The 15527-nt window shown below is 37.6% G+C and overlaps 1 protein-coding gene and 1 non-coding gene across 4 annotated transcripts in view; both read left to right on the top strand.

Moving 5' to 3' along the window:
- The window catches only part of ARHGAP20 (Rho GTPase activating protein 20), a 143963-nt gene extending 129500 nt beyond the window's left edge, over window positions 1-14463 (top strand). For all 3 annotated transcript variants that reach the window (XM_021671115.2, XM_021671116.2, XM_021671117.2), the window contains exons 11-15: window positions 908-1069; window positions 5422-5531; window positions 7736-7925; window positions 9062-9176; window positions 10288-14463. In XM_021671115.2, the coding sequence (XP_021526790.2) occupies window positions 908-1069; window positions 5422-5531; window positions 7736-7925; window positions 9062-9176; window positions 10288-12140 (2430 nt within the window). In that variant the 3' untranslated portion in view covers window positions 12141-14463. The remainder of the gene's footprint in view (window positions 1-907; window positions 1070-5421; window positions 5532-7735; window positions 7926-9061; window positions 9177-10287) is intronic.
- Window positions 14464-15142: 679 nt separating this feature from the next.
- LOC135274708 (U1 spliceosomal RNA) lies at window positions 15143-15305 on the top strand. Its single transcript, XR_010342485.1, has one exon. It is a non-coding gene; the product is annotated as a U1 spliceosomal RNA (small nuclear RNA).
- The last annotated feature ends 222 nt before the right edge of the window (window positions 15306-15527 follow it).

Genomic DNA, 15527 nt, shown 5'->3' with positions numbered 1-15527 from the left:
TATTATTCCTCACAAATCCTGTCTTGAACGTCACATTGTTCTGAAAGTCTTCATTTATCATTGTAGCAGCAGAAGCTACTCAAACTTATACTTAGGTTTTTAAATCCGTTTTATTTCTATTTCAAGTGCTCACGCATAAAGATACATTCCCTGGCATTTATTTATCTTTTATATATAGAGTGGGTCAGATGAAAGCTACTGAGTTTATATCATCTCCAGTTGATATTTTAAATAACCAATGCTAAGCAGTACTTATTGAGTCTCTAGTATCCTTCAAGCACTATATTCGATGTATGGCATTTTATACTATATTATGCATCTATAAATGCTAGACACTTGTCTAGCCACCTTATTGTTTATTCTTCACAACAAATTTAGGGGATAGTTATTATCATGTCATCATCCCATCCCTACTTTACAAATTTTTTTAAAGCCTCAGTACTGTACTCAAGGTTACACAGTACCTAAGTGGCATAAGTAGGTTTTGAATCCCATAGATTGCTTGTCTTTCTACACTGTAAGCAGAGGACATACAGATAGAAAGCAAAATTAGAGAACACTTAAAATTCACTCTCTGAGCATAGGAATACAATGCATTATTATTAACTATAATCACTAAGTTATATAATAGATCACCTGACCTTATTCCTCCTAACTGAAATTTTTTATCCTTTGACCAACATCTCTGCAACCTCACCACCACCACCACCACCACCAGCAGCCCCTGGTAACCACCATTCTACTCTCCAAAAAGGTGACTTTAATTTTTCCAGCTGTTTATTTAGCTCCAATCCTTCAGTGTTTTTACCCTAGCACACCCTAGCCTCTGGCATCCAAAGAGGGCAAGTATACAGTCCCTTGTGTATGTGAAGTGCCATTTTGTTTATTTTCCTTTGCTTCCCCATAGGATATGCTTTTCTTTCTTAATCAAAAAGGACCCCTCACCAAAGGCATCTTCAGGCAATCGGCCAATGTGAAATCCTGCAGAGAACTAAAAGAGAAATTGAATTCTGGAGTTGAAGTACACCTAGACTGTGAATCTATTTTTGTGATAGCATCTGTCTTAAAGGTAAGAAGAGTCCTCTCCTTATCCACCCCATGGTGTAGCTCTAGAGAAAGATAGGGTGTTTGTTTTACTTTTTCATTATGAGCATTATTTCTATCTGCAAAGACCCATAATAGACTTAACATAATTTTTAACACTAAAAATTGTTTTGAAAACATTTCACAAAGTCAACATTAGACTTTAAAAGCTACCACTGATGACATGACATATCACATATGCTTTTTAAATTTTTTTTCCCACACTAATCTCATCTTTACTTCTGCCACCCCATGTAAAAAATAAAAATTTGTTTAAAAAAATCAAAAAACACATGTATACTAAAACAGACATCCTGCTTATGATTTCCTCACTATCTCACTACTTAATGAAGGCAGTTTTCAAATATAAACATTTATTAAACATTTGAAAATAGTTACAGAAGTTTGCCATAATAAACATTTGCCTCACAATTCAAATAAAAGATTGCTGAGATCACTGAAAATTTCACTTATTTACATAATCATCATGCCTTCCCTTGTCCCCTAATGCCTTTTACTTTTTTTTTTTTTTTTTTGAGACGGGGTCTCACTGTCGCCCAGGCTGGAGTGCAGTGGCATGATCTTGGCTCACTGCAACTTCCGCCTCCTGGGTTCAAGTGATTCTCCTGCCTCAGCCTCCTGAGTAGCTGGGATTACAAGTGTGTGCTACCACATGCAGCTAATTTTTATATTTTTAGTAGAGAGGGAGTTTCACCATGTTGGCCAGGCTGGTCTCAAATTCCTGACCTCAGGTGATCCACTGGCCCCAGCCTCCCAGTGGGCTGGAATCACAGGCATGAGCCACCACATTGGCCTAATGCATTTTACTTTAAAAGCAGAGTAGGAGTGACTTCAGCATCTATGTTTTCTTTTACTTTTACCACATTTGGCATTCTTTATGGTTCTTACACTTTACCCATTGTTACGTAAGTCACATCCATAGTTACAGAGATATAGAGTTCTAAAATGTTTTCTACTCCACATTCTTGGAAATGCTCTACATTTTTGGAAAACCTAGAGTCAACCAGCTTTAAGCAGAGCTTTTGACCCTAGCAGTATCTTCTACAGACCTGCATCAGGCTCCCACTTCCCAAAGAACTGGAATGCACTAGAGCTAGGGGTCGAGACAAGGCCCCAGCCTGTATCTCAGGCTGAAATGTGAAAACCAAGTTAGGGAAAATATGGTGAAGAAGATTCTTGCTTACCCATACTCCATCTGAGTGGCCAGGTGCTATGGAATGTCACTTCATGACTTTACATACAATCAGCTGTTTCTTTATAAATAAGCCATGTCTGCTCTTAAATCCTGCTATAGATTTTTGCAATTAAATATGCAAGAGAACTGGAGGACTCAAGCTAAGGTTATCTCATCTGTTTTGCACAGGGTTTATGATTACTCCTCAGTCCTGGAACACAATACAAATATGTATGGTATACTTAGCCAGATATATATGCCAAGGTTTTGTATGCATGATAAATTTTTCTTTTTTATATATGTCTCTTAATTTACAAAAGTAAAGCTTGTGTTTAAAAAAAAAATTTATTTAATGATCAAGAATGTCTGCAGGAAAAAAAAAATTCTATGCTATTCTTCATAGCACTACACTTCTTAAAATTTTCTGCTAAACTGTTGATACTATTGCAAAGAAGTGTGGTTCTGGAAGAGTTAAATTATGTTTCAAATTGCAGAAATATTTGTCCAAAAATAAGCAAAAGACAAAAAATGATCCAAATGATTGAAGAGTCTGGTTAAATGAGTTCCAAGTAATTAACAGTTTATCATACGTTTTACCACATTTTCTTCCAAGTGGTTGCAGAAAGGGAGATAATTTTTACTAAAAGCTTTTGAGCTTTTGTTTTTTGTTTTTAAGTCTGTTTTGAAGTGGTACTTAAGTTTTCCTGTAATTTTTCACTTATGCTGTTTTTGCTTAAATAGAAGTTTAGTTTAAGTAAGTTATAGCTTAACTCTTCAAACTATAATTGGATGAAAATTGCTTGAAACGCTGTAACTTTGATCCATCAGACCTTTAAGGAAAAGTTCATATTTAATTCTGCAGTATCTCATCCCAAATGAATTTTGGGGTTCTGCTGATGGCCTTGGCTCTGGTTTTGGAGGAGAGGAGACATTCAGTTAAGTGCTGTGAGTTAGTGATTGCAGTTTAGAATCGCTCTCACATCCTTCTCAGCTGTGATGGTGGTTGTATTTCGTAACTTGTTATTCCAGCTGTGGGAGAGTTCATTGAGATGTTACGAGTTATTATCTTTCAAGTGTAGGTTTAAGATTTAATGATGTTTTTCTTCAAGACAGATCATAAGTGTGTTTTCCACTGAGATTTTAAAAGAGAGCTATTGTCCCTACCCCATTTTGAAATAACAGATTTTGCCTCTTCTAAATCTAACTTCTAAAGTGGGTGCAGCAGCTAAAATTAATTTGTAACTGAAAATTCAATAACTTTACCCAAAAAGAGGTAACTTTTGTAATGATATACCTGAATCACAAGCACGAAGGTACATTTCTGCTAGAAGATATAATAGAACAGAAGAAGACTTTGAATTAGTTAATCTTCCTTCTTGTTAAACATTCTTTAAAAAAAAAAAAAGGTATGGTAATAAAGTGACATGACTACAAAGAAGCTTTTCAGATTATCTTAAAATCTCAGTTACAGTTGATTGACCTTCTCTTGGCTCCCATTAATATTTGGCCATATGCAATATAGCAGCAGTTCACTAATGACCTCTACTATGGCTAGGACCGTGCTTGGCATTGACATGTACAAAAAAGGTAAGGATTTTCCCCTACCCTAGAGGAGCTCATAAGCAAGTGGGGAAGATGCCCACATAATCAGCTAATTGTAACAAGAAGTTACCACAGCTTCTATATTACTATTATAAACATGATGTCTAAGCAACAAGTTGTGTGTTGCCTTCAGTAAGACACATAGATAAAATTATTGATTTGGTTTTCCAGCAAGAGTTAAAATTGCCCAATTGCAGACTTTCACCTCTCCTTACGTTGTAAGCAGGAAATTGCAAGAGGGTAGCCAACCATGGGTACAGTGCTCAAACGGTACTGAATTTACTCTGCCTAAAGTTTACTAAAGTGGAGATTAGACTGCAAGCTTGACCTTGGTAATGCCACACCAAAAACAAGAGAGACAGTTGGCCTCAAATCAACTCTGTAGGACCAGGACAAGAACCAAATTTAGTTGTTTTTAAGCTTTTTGTAAAGAAAAGCCAAACAACAAATGCCTTTGGTTATATCCTGTTTATGTCATAGTTCAGTTTTACCACACTCAGCCCTGCCAATGGTCTCAGCAGAATAGGGTCTCCAAGGAAAGGATAATATTCTGTGGACATGTTATTTAGTGTACATCAAGCATAGTTGTGCTGCCCAAGCTTCTAGAACCCAGCCATTACCTGAAATGCTCTCTTTCCCCAAATATATGAGAGCCTTTCTACAGGGACTACAGGGAGAAACCTTAAGTACCTCTTGATGCAACTGTGCACTAATACCACTGGAATATAAAGTTCTAAGATAACAGAGACTTTGTTTTATTCATCTCTTCATCCCTAGCAACTTAAATAAATAGTGCTTGGCACATATGAATAAATGCATATAGAATGACTGAATGATGACTACCAGACTATGAACTTCAATAGACACCTCGGTTCATTTCCTTGAACTAGCCATCTAAGGGACAGGAGAAAAAGAATTTAGGATGGTTTACTGCCAGACCTTGTCATGTCGTACTACTTTGCTAAAATGTATGCAGACAGGAGGTTTTAGCCAAACAGGTTGTCCTTTATTTTCCTACCATAATGAAGATTTCAGTTATCCCAATGATTTCTGCTAGTAGCACAAGAACAGAAAATCAAACACCACGTGTTCTCACTCATAGGCGGGTGTTGAACAATGAGAACACAGGGACACAGGGAGGGGAGCATCACACACTGGGGTCTGTTGCAGGGGACTAGGGGAGGGACAGCAGGGGGTAGGAAGGTTGGGGAGAGATAACATGGGGAGAAATGCCAGATATAGGTGATGGGGGGATGGAGGCAGCAAACCACATTGTCATGTGTGTACCTATGCAACAATCCTGCATGTTCTATGTACCCCAGAACCTAAAGTGCAATTTTATATATATATATATATATAAAAGAAAATCAGAGTACATATTTCTGTGTCCCCAAGTCACTGGAGAGTTGATGCAGAGCTCCATGTAGTTCACAGAAGAGAGTATTTAAGGGAACTTTTCAACAAAATGTCTTCTACTTTCTCTAATACATATTTGGCATGAGGATAATGACTTGAAATATTTGTCTTTCCATCTATTTAAGGATTTTCTGCGAAATATTCCAGGAAGTATTTTTTCATCAGATCTCTATGATCACTGGGTCTCTGTAATGGATCAAGGAAATGATGAAGAAAAAATAAATGCTGTTCAAAGGTAATTACTCTAATTTGGTCATGTCTCAAAAATGCTTTAAAAACGTTTTACGAGATTATTTATTAAAATAATGACAGCTATCAAAGTCATATCCATGTGGGCCAGATCAAAAATAGATTTATGCTAGCCTGTCATTGTTACTGTTTTTCTCCTGAATCTTATACTTGAACATTGTATACCTTCCGTATAGCTGAATCTGATAGGAGCTGAAATCCATTAGTCCACTAGATAACACTGTAGACCTGATCTTCAGTTTATGATCTTAATTTTAGTAAATATTTAACTAAATATTTACTCATCAGACAACTCCTCATGTATTTCACTCACCAACTGAAATCATACAGAGAAAATGACCTATTCTCTCTTCTCAGAACTCACAGTCTGGTAAAGTAGGTAGAAAAACCAAGAATTACAATGCAGTACAATCAGTGCTAGAATAGATACCTGTAGAGCGTTGTAGAAGCACAGCAGAGAGGCAGTTAACTTATTGAAAAGTGTCAAGGAAAAGTGGAGTCGCAAAGTAAAGTCTGATCACAAAGCATGTACTGTCTCTACTCATACAAAGGGAAATTGCTGGTAGAACTCACTACCCCATTCCTGAATGTCTCCTGCATTGTAAGATAATAGGAAAGAAATGTCCATTAACAAAAAGTAGTCTTTCTAGTTCTGTGAATACTCAAGAATCTCAATATTATTTGCTTGCATGTGCTTGTTTAGTACAGTTTTTTTTTTCTTGAGCAATTTTCAAATATGAATCATCTATATCTTTCACCAGTAGAAGAACATAGTACTGCTGCTGAAGACACCAGAAACCAAGGCCATTTAACAAAATATTATCTCCACTTCCATTATATAGTTTGGTGTAAACCATTAAGATAGTGAGCATCAAATTCCAAACTTTGTTGCTAGTTGTCTAAAATGCTATATATCCTATAAGCTGTTAAAGATGATTTCTTTGAAAAAGGTAAAATTATGACTCTCATGCAAATATAAATGTGAAATATATAAATCATTTATGGGAACTAGTAAGATGTTACAACCAGTTCAAAGAGGATTTCAAAGTTGAAATCATATTATATATTTGAATCATAAATGCTAAAGTGAATTTGCAAATAAACACAAACAAAAGTGACCTTTTCTATCAGGGCAAGGGCACAGATAAATCAGTTGTCTCTCCACCAGACAGGAATTTTCACATCTTTAGACAAGTATTAGATGCACTGCTATCAGTTATTTACAACTTTCAGAGTTGTAAAATAGCTCTTGTGAAAAATCTTAGGGCCGCATAGAAGCAGAAAACCCAAAAGCTTATGCTAGATGCCTTATTTTCCACTGAATACATCCAGTAATCTTTTGTTCTATGTCAAAGTCCTTCATAACTTTATATCCTTACAAAAATTATGCTCCTTGTCAGTCCATTGTACTAAAGAAAGACCTCTCTGCTGTTTGTGCAAGCAGCAGACTATCTTCTTTGTTTTCTTTAGGTTTCAGGTTTCTATTGAAAAAAATAACAGTCATGAATATCAGCATATTTATAATTATTTTGGATAATAGTAGTAATTTTTGGTGAATGATTATTTAAAAATCCCCTATCAATTACATCATGAGAACAGTACAAAATATACTACTGTAAGCAACTTATATATGAAAGTGATACAATGAAGCAGACTCAGGACAAAATTGACCTTGGAAGCTGGTGGAGCAGAGCATAAGATCAAAATGGACCTGGACGTCTTGATAGCTAAGGTTTCAGTTCTTACCAAGAGAGAGTATTTCTATGTTGCTACTTGGAAATAAAGGAGCATTTTATAAATTGCTGTTTAATCTTATCAGAAAGCTTTTTGTAGGTTTTGGTTGAGAATATTCTGAAATGTTACAGGATTGGCTTAAGTTTGCATTATAATAGTTTCAGGGAAATATTTCAGGCAGCATTTTTTTTAATGAGACATTTTTCTGCATTCTTTTACATTTTCACTGAGATGTGAAGACAGTACACAAAAACAAAAAATAAATTCCCAATGCCTATTTTTTCTTTCTGTACAGGCAGTCCTCACTTTGTATGGTATACTGTATTAACTGAAACTCTTGCATATCTGAACTGTGTTCCTGAGTTGCACTCTTCCCCATTCAAAGTGAGAGTTGCTTGTCTTTACAAGTTTTTAAATGAAATGTCTTGCTTAAAGAGTACATTTTTCTGTCTTTAGGCTATTAGACCAGCTTCCAAGAGCCAACGTTGTTCTCCTAAGGTATCTTTTTGGGGTATTACACAACATTGAGCAACATTCCTCATCCAATCAGATGACTGCATTTAACTTAGCTGTGTGTGTCGCTCCAAGTATTCTTTGGCCTCCTACTTCCTCCAGCCCAGAACTAGAAAACGAATTTACAAAAAAGGTAATAAAGTTTTTCATTTTTATGCTCTGGGAGGACTGAGTCCCCATTTTGAAATAGAAATTTGGGGTATTCTAAAAGATGATTTTTTAAAATTTAAGTGTACCTCCTCATAAATTTGACTTTACTGGTCGACTATAGGAAAGAGATTTGTTAAGTAGAAAAGTGATAGCAGTTGGGTTACTTCTCTTTTCCCTTTAAGGAGGCTGAACACTATGACTAACTAACACTATGACTAACCATAAAGTGATAAAGCAGCTGATATGATTTTTAAAATGAAAAAAAAATGACTTTGGAGTTAGGACAGCCCAGCTTCAATTCTCAGTTCCACCCCTTGCTAGATGTACAATCTTGGGCAAAGTTACATTAACCCACAGTGTGCTCATCTAAAAATAAAATAAAAGTATTATCAACATAATGTTTTTATTTGGTTGGTGATAATACAGTAGTTACTTGAAATCATACTCCTGTAGTCCCTGGGTGTGGGATATCAGTTCCCTTTGCTCTCAACATTTCCACTACCCCTTGACCTCAGCTACTGGGGCAAGGAAACTTCAGAAATGTTCCAGTACCTCTCAGTGGAGGCACAAAGCTCCTTAATAAACTCTTACCTTTCCCCGCAAGCACCTCTGGTTAAGGAGCCTAGTGGAAGGTGGCAGTACATGGATAGACCAGTCTGTCAAATGCTTGGGTAGAAACTAGTCAGGAGCACAAGTTTTCTTCCTAGCTGTCCTTCTCCTTCACAGTGCACTGGCAGAGGAGCCCTCTTCCCAAGCTTATGACAGCCTGCCCTTTACATAAGAAATAGTTTCCGTAAGTCTTCATCTAATGATGCTTTGTAAATTTTAATAACAAAGTGTATTTCTTTACCCAATTTTACAGACAAAGCCATTGGTATAAAATGTTAGTATTAAGCCAAGGCTACAGATAACTTTAGTCCACTGATTACATTACTATGCCCAAACTACTTTGAAAGTATCATAGTTTTATAGGGGAAAATGTTTAATGTACTTTTAAAGCAGGTATGAATTTTTCTCTGAGTACATGTGCTTTTTGTTAAAATCAGGATTTATATATGAAATGTGATTTATAAACATGTAATATGAAAAGTATTACTTTATTTGTCCTTTCTTGTACAGGTTTCCCTGCTTATACAATTTCTGATTGAGAATTGCTGTAGGATATTTGGAGAAGAAATCACTTCCCTCTTTGGAGAGGTTTCAGTGAGATGTGACACTAGAGAGAATGCCTCAGGTATTGTGAATAATTGGATTCGTTTTTGTGAGAAATAGACACACGTTTGTAGACATGCTAGGATAGGAGTCTTCCTGGAGCCCATAGCAGCTGAAGTGAAGGAAGCCTCTGACCCAGGTCACTGGGGACCAGGGCGCCTGATCCTTCCTTAGATGGCCTGCCAATAGGTCAACGTATGTTAACAGTGTAGTGGGATTAAGAACTATATAAAGATTAGGTTCCAGCCTTCAAGAAGTTAGTGGCAGCATGCTGTGGTATGATGGTGCTGATGGGCTTTTTGAATAAAACTTTATGAATAACCCTAATATAAATAACAGAACTGCTGTGGTTGAAACTGATATAGAAGGCCCAGAGGTAGTGGAGGCCTCTGTGGTTTTTATCCTTCCTCTCCTTCCTCATACTGATCCCTGAGACACCTCAGAATTCTAGTGTGCTGTGAAACAGTTTGAAAACCACTAGCGTCATTTGGCTGGGAGGGTAGGGGAACACTGAATTCGAAGACATACAGCTGTCTTCAGAATATGAATCCCTGTGCCATCAATTGCCAGATATGTTATCTTTGACCAGTTATTCTATACCACTGAACATCATTGTCTTTATCTCTAAAATGTGGATAAAAATAATGTCTAACTTCTATGGTTGTTGTAAAGATTAAATAAGGTAATGAATATTAAAGAACTTTGTAAAAGAGACATTATTAGTTAGTAAATGGTTTCCCCAAGACTAGTGTTAAGTATGTATAAATACCAGCAATCTGTTATAAGGCAGAGTCGTACTCAGAATCTGGATATACTTATGCTTTGAAGGCATTAATTCCTTCATATTTTTCACCATTTCTTGGTCATATGACATGTTCATTGCTTTGACAAAATCTTACTTAAGGAAAGCCCATTCATCAGGAACTGAGATAAATCTGCTATACCCCAACAGTTTTATTTTTATTCTTCACTAACAGTTGAGATTATGAAAGATTCTCTCTTTCTTGAGAGCAGGAGTTTGAATACTCCACATGAAAAGAGAATTCAGCTAATCACCATAGTTTGTTCTTAAGGAAGCATGGGTATATTTGTGGTAAGTACATGTGTTAATCATGGTTTAATTTTTTTGACAGATATTTCTTGCTTTCAACTGAATGACTCCTCCTATGACAGCTTGGAAAATGAGCTAAATGAGGATGTTGATGCACCATGCAGTGACTTGGTAAAGAAACTTAACCAGGGGAGCAGAAGCATGGACTCCGTCTTAACCCTCAGTGACTATGATCTTGACCAGCCAGAGGTGGAAGGCCTGTTAACCCTGAGCGACTTTGACTTGGCCCATTCTAGAGATGAAGATGTTCAAATGAAACAGCCTCTTGAAGCTAAGCCGGTGGACATTTTAGTGTACACAAAGATCCCACTGCGGGATCATGCCAGGGCCCCATCTACCTGTATACCCAGCTACCTGTCCACAGCTGCAGCAAATGCTGCAAAAAGCCTGAGGCGACACCGACGTTGCTCAGAGCCCAGCATCGACTATCTGGATTCAAAGCTTTCCTACCTCAGGGAGTTTTATCAGAAAAAGCTACGCAAGTCCAGCTGTGATGCAATTCTCTCTCAAAAAGATGAAGACTATCTGAAGCAGAATGAACCCCTCCAGGAAGAGGGAAAGACATGCTTTAAACAGAGTTTAGTCACAGGCACTGATGCCAGCAAGAAAAATGCCACTACTCAAAACACTAAGAAGAAGAGCTTGTCTGGTAGTGAAGGAAATCACGTGAAACTTTTCCCTAAGTCCAAGCCAGTGGCCATTTCTGTGGCATCTTACAGTCCTGTGTCCTCACAGGATCATTCCAAGAACCAGCCCTTTGATGTGGATACATCTGGATACTCCCCACCACACACAGCAGATGCCCTCAAGGGTCCAAGGACACATCGGCGCTGCTCAGAGCCCAACATTGAAGACCAGAACCGCAAGCTGACCTATCTCAGGGGAATTTATTCAAAGAAACAACATAAAACCAGCTGTGAAGCTGGTGTCTTGCATGGAGAGGAGGATTATCTCAAACGGCATAAGTCTTTGCAGATGGAGGGACAGAAGCTTATTAATCAGAGTTTAGTCATGGGGATTGAGGTGGGCAAGAGTAGTACCACAAACCAAAACACTGAGAAGGTTTTACCCCCAAGATTAAACCTTTGCCCAAGGACCAGCTATTCCAGCTTATCTTCCCCAGGCACTTCCCCATCCGGCTCATCAGTAAGCTCCCAGGACAGTGCTTTTTCTCAGATTTCTGAACACTCTGTGTTTACACCCACTGAGACTTCCTCCCCAATAGATTGCACTTTTCAGGCTCAAAAAAAACAGGAAGAACTTTCTCCTGACTTTAGCAGTTCCAGCCATGTTTCTGGAATGCCCAGTCCCTCATCAGGGCAGGCTTGCAGCCGCATGGCCTATACCAAGAAGGACACCATGGAGTGGCATTCACAAATGCATTCTGTAACTCTTCATCCCAGCACATGGTTGAGAAACGGTGTGGCCAGTTTGAAAAACTGGTCCCTCAAAAAGAAAGCAAAGGCAGCCAGACCAGAGGAAAAGAAAGTAAGTTCTCCAAAAGGACCCTTAGAGCCACCCTCACGTGCTTCTGGTGTTTTAGAAGCCAACTCACTGCAAGAAAAACAAAACGACTTGCCCTTAAGGGCAGCTGAAGGACTGGCCCCTATGCAGTCAGCCCAGATGTGTAGTTCTTCTCCCTGCCAGGACTCAGAGAGACACTGTAGCTCTCCATTCAGCCTAGTGGAGAGCAGACTCAAGCTGTGCATGAAGTCACATGAGGAAGTAGAGCCTGGTAGTCAGAGCTCTTCTGGTTCTCTGCCTTGGGAAAGAGCCTCAGCCAGCTCTTGGACTCTAGAGGATGTGACCAGCCCAGACTCAGGGCCTACAGTGGTCTACGACATTGAGGACAGGTATTTAACCAAAGACATTTAACCATAATAAGAATCTGATGTCCTCAAGAACAGGAACTGGGTCAATAATAGTAGAAAGACAATAATTATTATGACCCCTTTGTATAAGATACCTGGGAGAGGTAGCATAAGGATTATCATTGCTAATACTTAGGACAATGAAATAATTCTCTTTATTGAGACTACTTAACAAACACTTTATGCTAAAAATTATGTCACCTAAGTGTTTAGGAGGCTTTTTCTTATTAAAGGATGGGATTGGTCCTGTCATGTGGTTTTAGAGATACTAATAGAGGGCTAGAGAAAGCATGTTCTGTAAAGGAACCACTTATAGGAACAGTCTGTGAGATTGGTGTCCTGAGAAGACCAAGATATCATGAATAAAGAATAGGTGCCTGAGGAGAGAAGGGAAGGGTACAGAGAAACCATCTACATTCCATGGAATGTTTTTAATAAGTAGGCAAGAAAAATGCCACTAATCAAAGCATTAAGAAAAGTGTGTCCAGTTATGAAGAGCATCATGTAAAAACTTTCCCTAAATCTAAGCCAGTGGCCATTTTTGTGGGATCTTACTGATCACATATCCTTACAGAATCATTCCAGGAATGAGCCCATTGCTACAGCTAGAGTGGAGAAGAACAGTGACTCAAAAGCCATGGGTACCATGATACCAGTTTTGTTGGTTGTATTTGTCGAATTGTTTTCTCTTTAGTGTTGAAGTGTTTTGGAAAGGCTTCAGGAAACAGAGTTGTGAGGAGAAAGAAGAAAATGGCTGCTCATTTCAGTACCCTTTTCAAAGGTGTCTCTGGCTAGGAACATGCTTCAGAAATGCAACTTCTCCTATTTTTAAGGTGACCTCCTGACAGCATTCACTCTCTCAATGTGAAGGTAAAGACTACAACAACTGTTCTTTCTCAATTACACAAATGCTGTTAACATGTTATCAAACCATAGCATCACTTTGCTGAAATGTTTCTCCACAGCCCTGCCTCTTAGATTACAATCAGCCAGAAAAACATACTTATAAATCATCCCTTTTCTGATTTTTATAGTTTGGCAGTTGAGAGAGCAATATAGAGATTGGCAGATTATAAAGGGTCACAGGATAGAATACCCAACAAAGTGGCTATCAGGCCTTCTCAGACAGCCATTTGCTTTGGGTTTTACTTCCAGACATTGCTCCTTAATTTTTCCCCAAATGTTTCATGGTTTACACCCCATTGGTTTATTTTATATCCATGGATCTTTCTCCTCTGTCTTCACTTAAAGGTTGCAATAGTGCATCTCCTCACCTAGAAATAGATTATGAGGCCTTGCCAACTAGTATGCAGGGAAGGCACTAAAAGTGGATGTACATCTTCCTTCACATTAACTACTTACCTTTAAGAAATTGCTCTGAGCTGATTTATTCTCTTTAGTCCACAACCAGATGGACCTTTCTCTCACAAATTAGCTTATTTCAAATTATTTGTCTTATCAATCACCAGGAAACTATCATATCAAATGTTCTTTCCTTTTTTTGTTCTAAAGGTTACATTTTCAGTTATAGGGGAAAAAAATGTTTTCTCTAAGATAGAAGAAGTTATTTCAGTATTAGCTATAGGTGCTACCTACCTCTTGGGGACATGGCCCTGTTTGTGCTAATTATTACAATGATCTTTTAGAACTCTGTATCCAAAGAGCTATTTCATGACACTGGCCATCTCAGTCACAGACATGAAGTCGATTTCACTTTATAACTAACCAGTCCCACATATTAAGACTCCTGCGTGTCCATATGCATCTTTTTTGGTATAATATATAAAGTCAGCAGGGACTCCCCTTTCCCTTAGGGCATACTACTGTCAGAACTGCAAGATGTGAATGAAGCTCTTATGGCTTGGAGTGTCTTTCTGGAAGAAATTGCTTTTTCTTCATATTGGCAGGTAAAAAAATCATTCACCCAAATTTGAAGCATAGAAGAAAATATTTGCTGAGGTTTTTAAATAACCATTCCTACTATCTGTGTTCCCTTAGATACTCCTGTAATTCTTAATGTGAATAGTTTGTTAATATTGCTGTAAAATATTATATTGTATGATTTGAAGACAGACTATATGTCATTTTATTATGCTCCATCAATCTATAATATATTAGACTGATGCTTTATCTAAAATGCTTTGAGTTTGTATAATATATCTTGACAAATTTTACTACCATATGTTATGTAATAAATGTGTATTTTTGTACTTGCAGAAACTGCTGCTAACTTTTAAAGTTGTTTGGTTTTCAAGGCACTGATAATGGATATGTATGAAGTCCATGCTGTCTGTTAAATAAAATGCCATTCTGCAGAATTAACCATCCCACCAGAGCAATATTGCCCTTTGTAGAATTGTTCTAGTTAATGATCCCAGTCTCTGCCTAACATTGGAAATTTCATAGAACATAATTAATGTTGAATTGGAACCTTGAGCTTTTGGTCAGAACCCATGGTCGGTCTTTTTAGGGAAAGTGGGGTTTTTTCCTAATATTTTTTCTAATGTTATTTACCAAACAAATCATGGTCTAGATACAAAGTCTTCCTTTTCTTAGGCATTGTTTTCATTGTGCTCCTGGAATGAGATATAACAGTATTCTTATATCAGAGAAGCATCAGATCACTTTGATTGATTGTGTGAGATTTTCTTATCTAACTTTGGACCATTGTAACCAGAGTACTTAGATGACCCCAGACACATACCAAGACATCAGTGCTTTTCAGGTCATATAAATGTATTAAATAGGACAAGATTGTCATGACTGCTACAGCTTTGCCATATTAAAGATGGTTGAGGTTCCCTCTGTGTAAATTTAATCACCATTTCAAAGGAATTCAAGAAAATATAATACTTTAGTCCAGAAAAAATTTCCTCTAACTGGGGCAGTAAAGAACACAACTCCATTATCAGGTTACATTTGGGCAGTGTACACATACACTGGTGTTGATTTGTCTCTAAATATTACAAAAATGCAATGATAATTTCACTTTTAAAAAAGAGTCTTAATCTAACCTGGTAGAGGAGATCCATGATCACGAAGGTGGTTTTCCGAGGGCGAGGCTTATCCATTGCACTCCGGATGTGCTGACCCCTGCGATTTCCGCAAATGTGGGAAACTCTACTGCATAATTTGTGGTAGCGGGGGACTGCCTTCACGCTTTCCCCTGGTTTGGAAAAAAAAAAGAGTCTTAATCTAAAAACATTGAATTTAAGAGATTATCTCCTTTGTGCTTTTCTACTTTTCATGACTCTAAGGGATCTAATGTGTATCTTTGAACAAATGCCATATTGTTTCTGCTGAAAAAGAATTCTAAGAATATCATGTATATTCATCCAAATTTTGGTGGCAAGTGTTCAATTCATATTTTCCTTTCAGGTCATTTTTTTTT

Source organism: Aotus nancymaae, unplaced genomic scaffold (assembly GCF_030222135.1).
Source record: "Aotus nancymaae isolate 86718 unplaced genomic scaffold, 86718_ANA_hifiasm-v0.15.2.pri h1tg000012l, whole genome shotgun sequence".
NCBI lineage: Eukaryota > Metazoa > Chordata > Mammalia > Primates > Aotidae > Aotus > Aotus nancymaae.
Note: the sequence above shows the minus strand (reverse complement) of the source record. Positions and strands in the feature narration are given on the sequence as shown.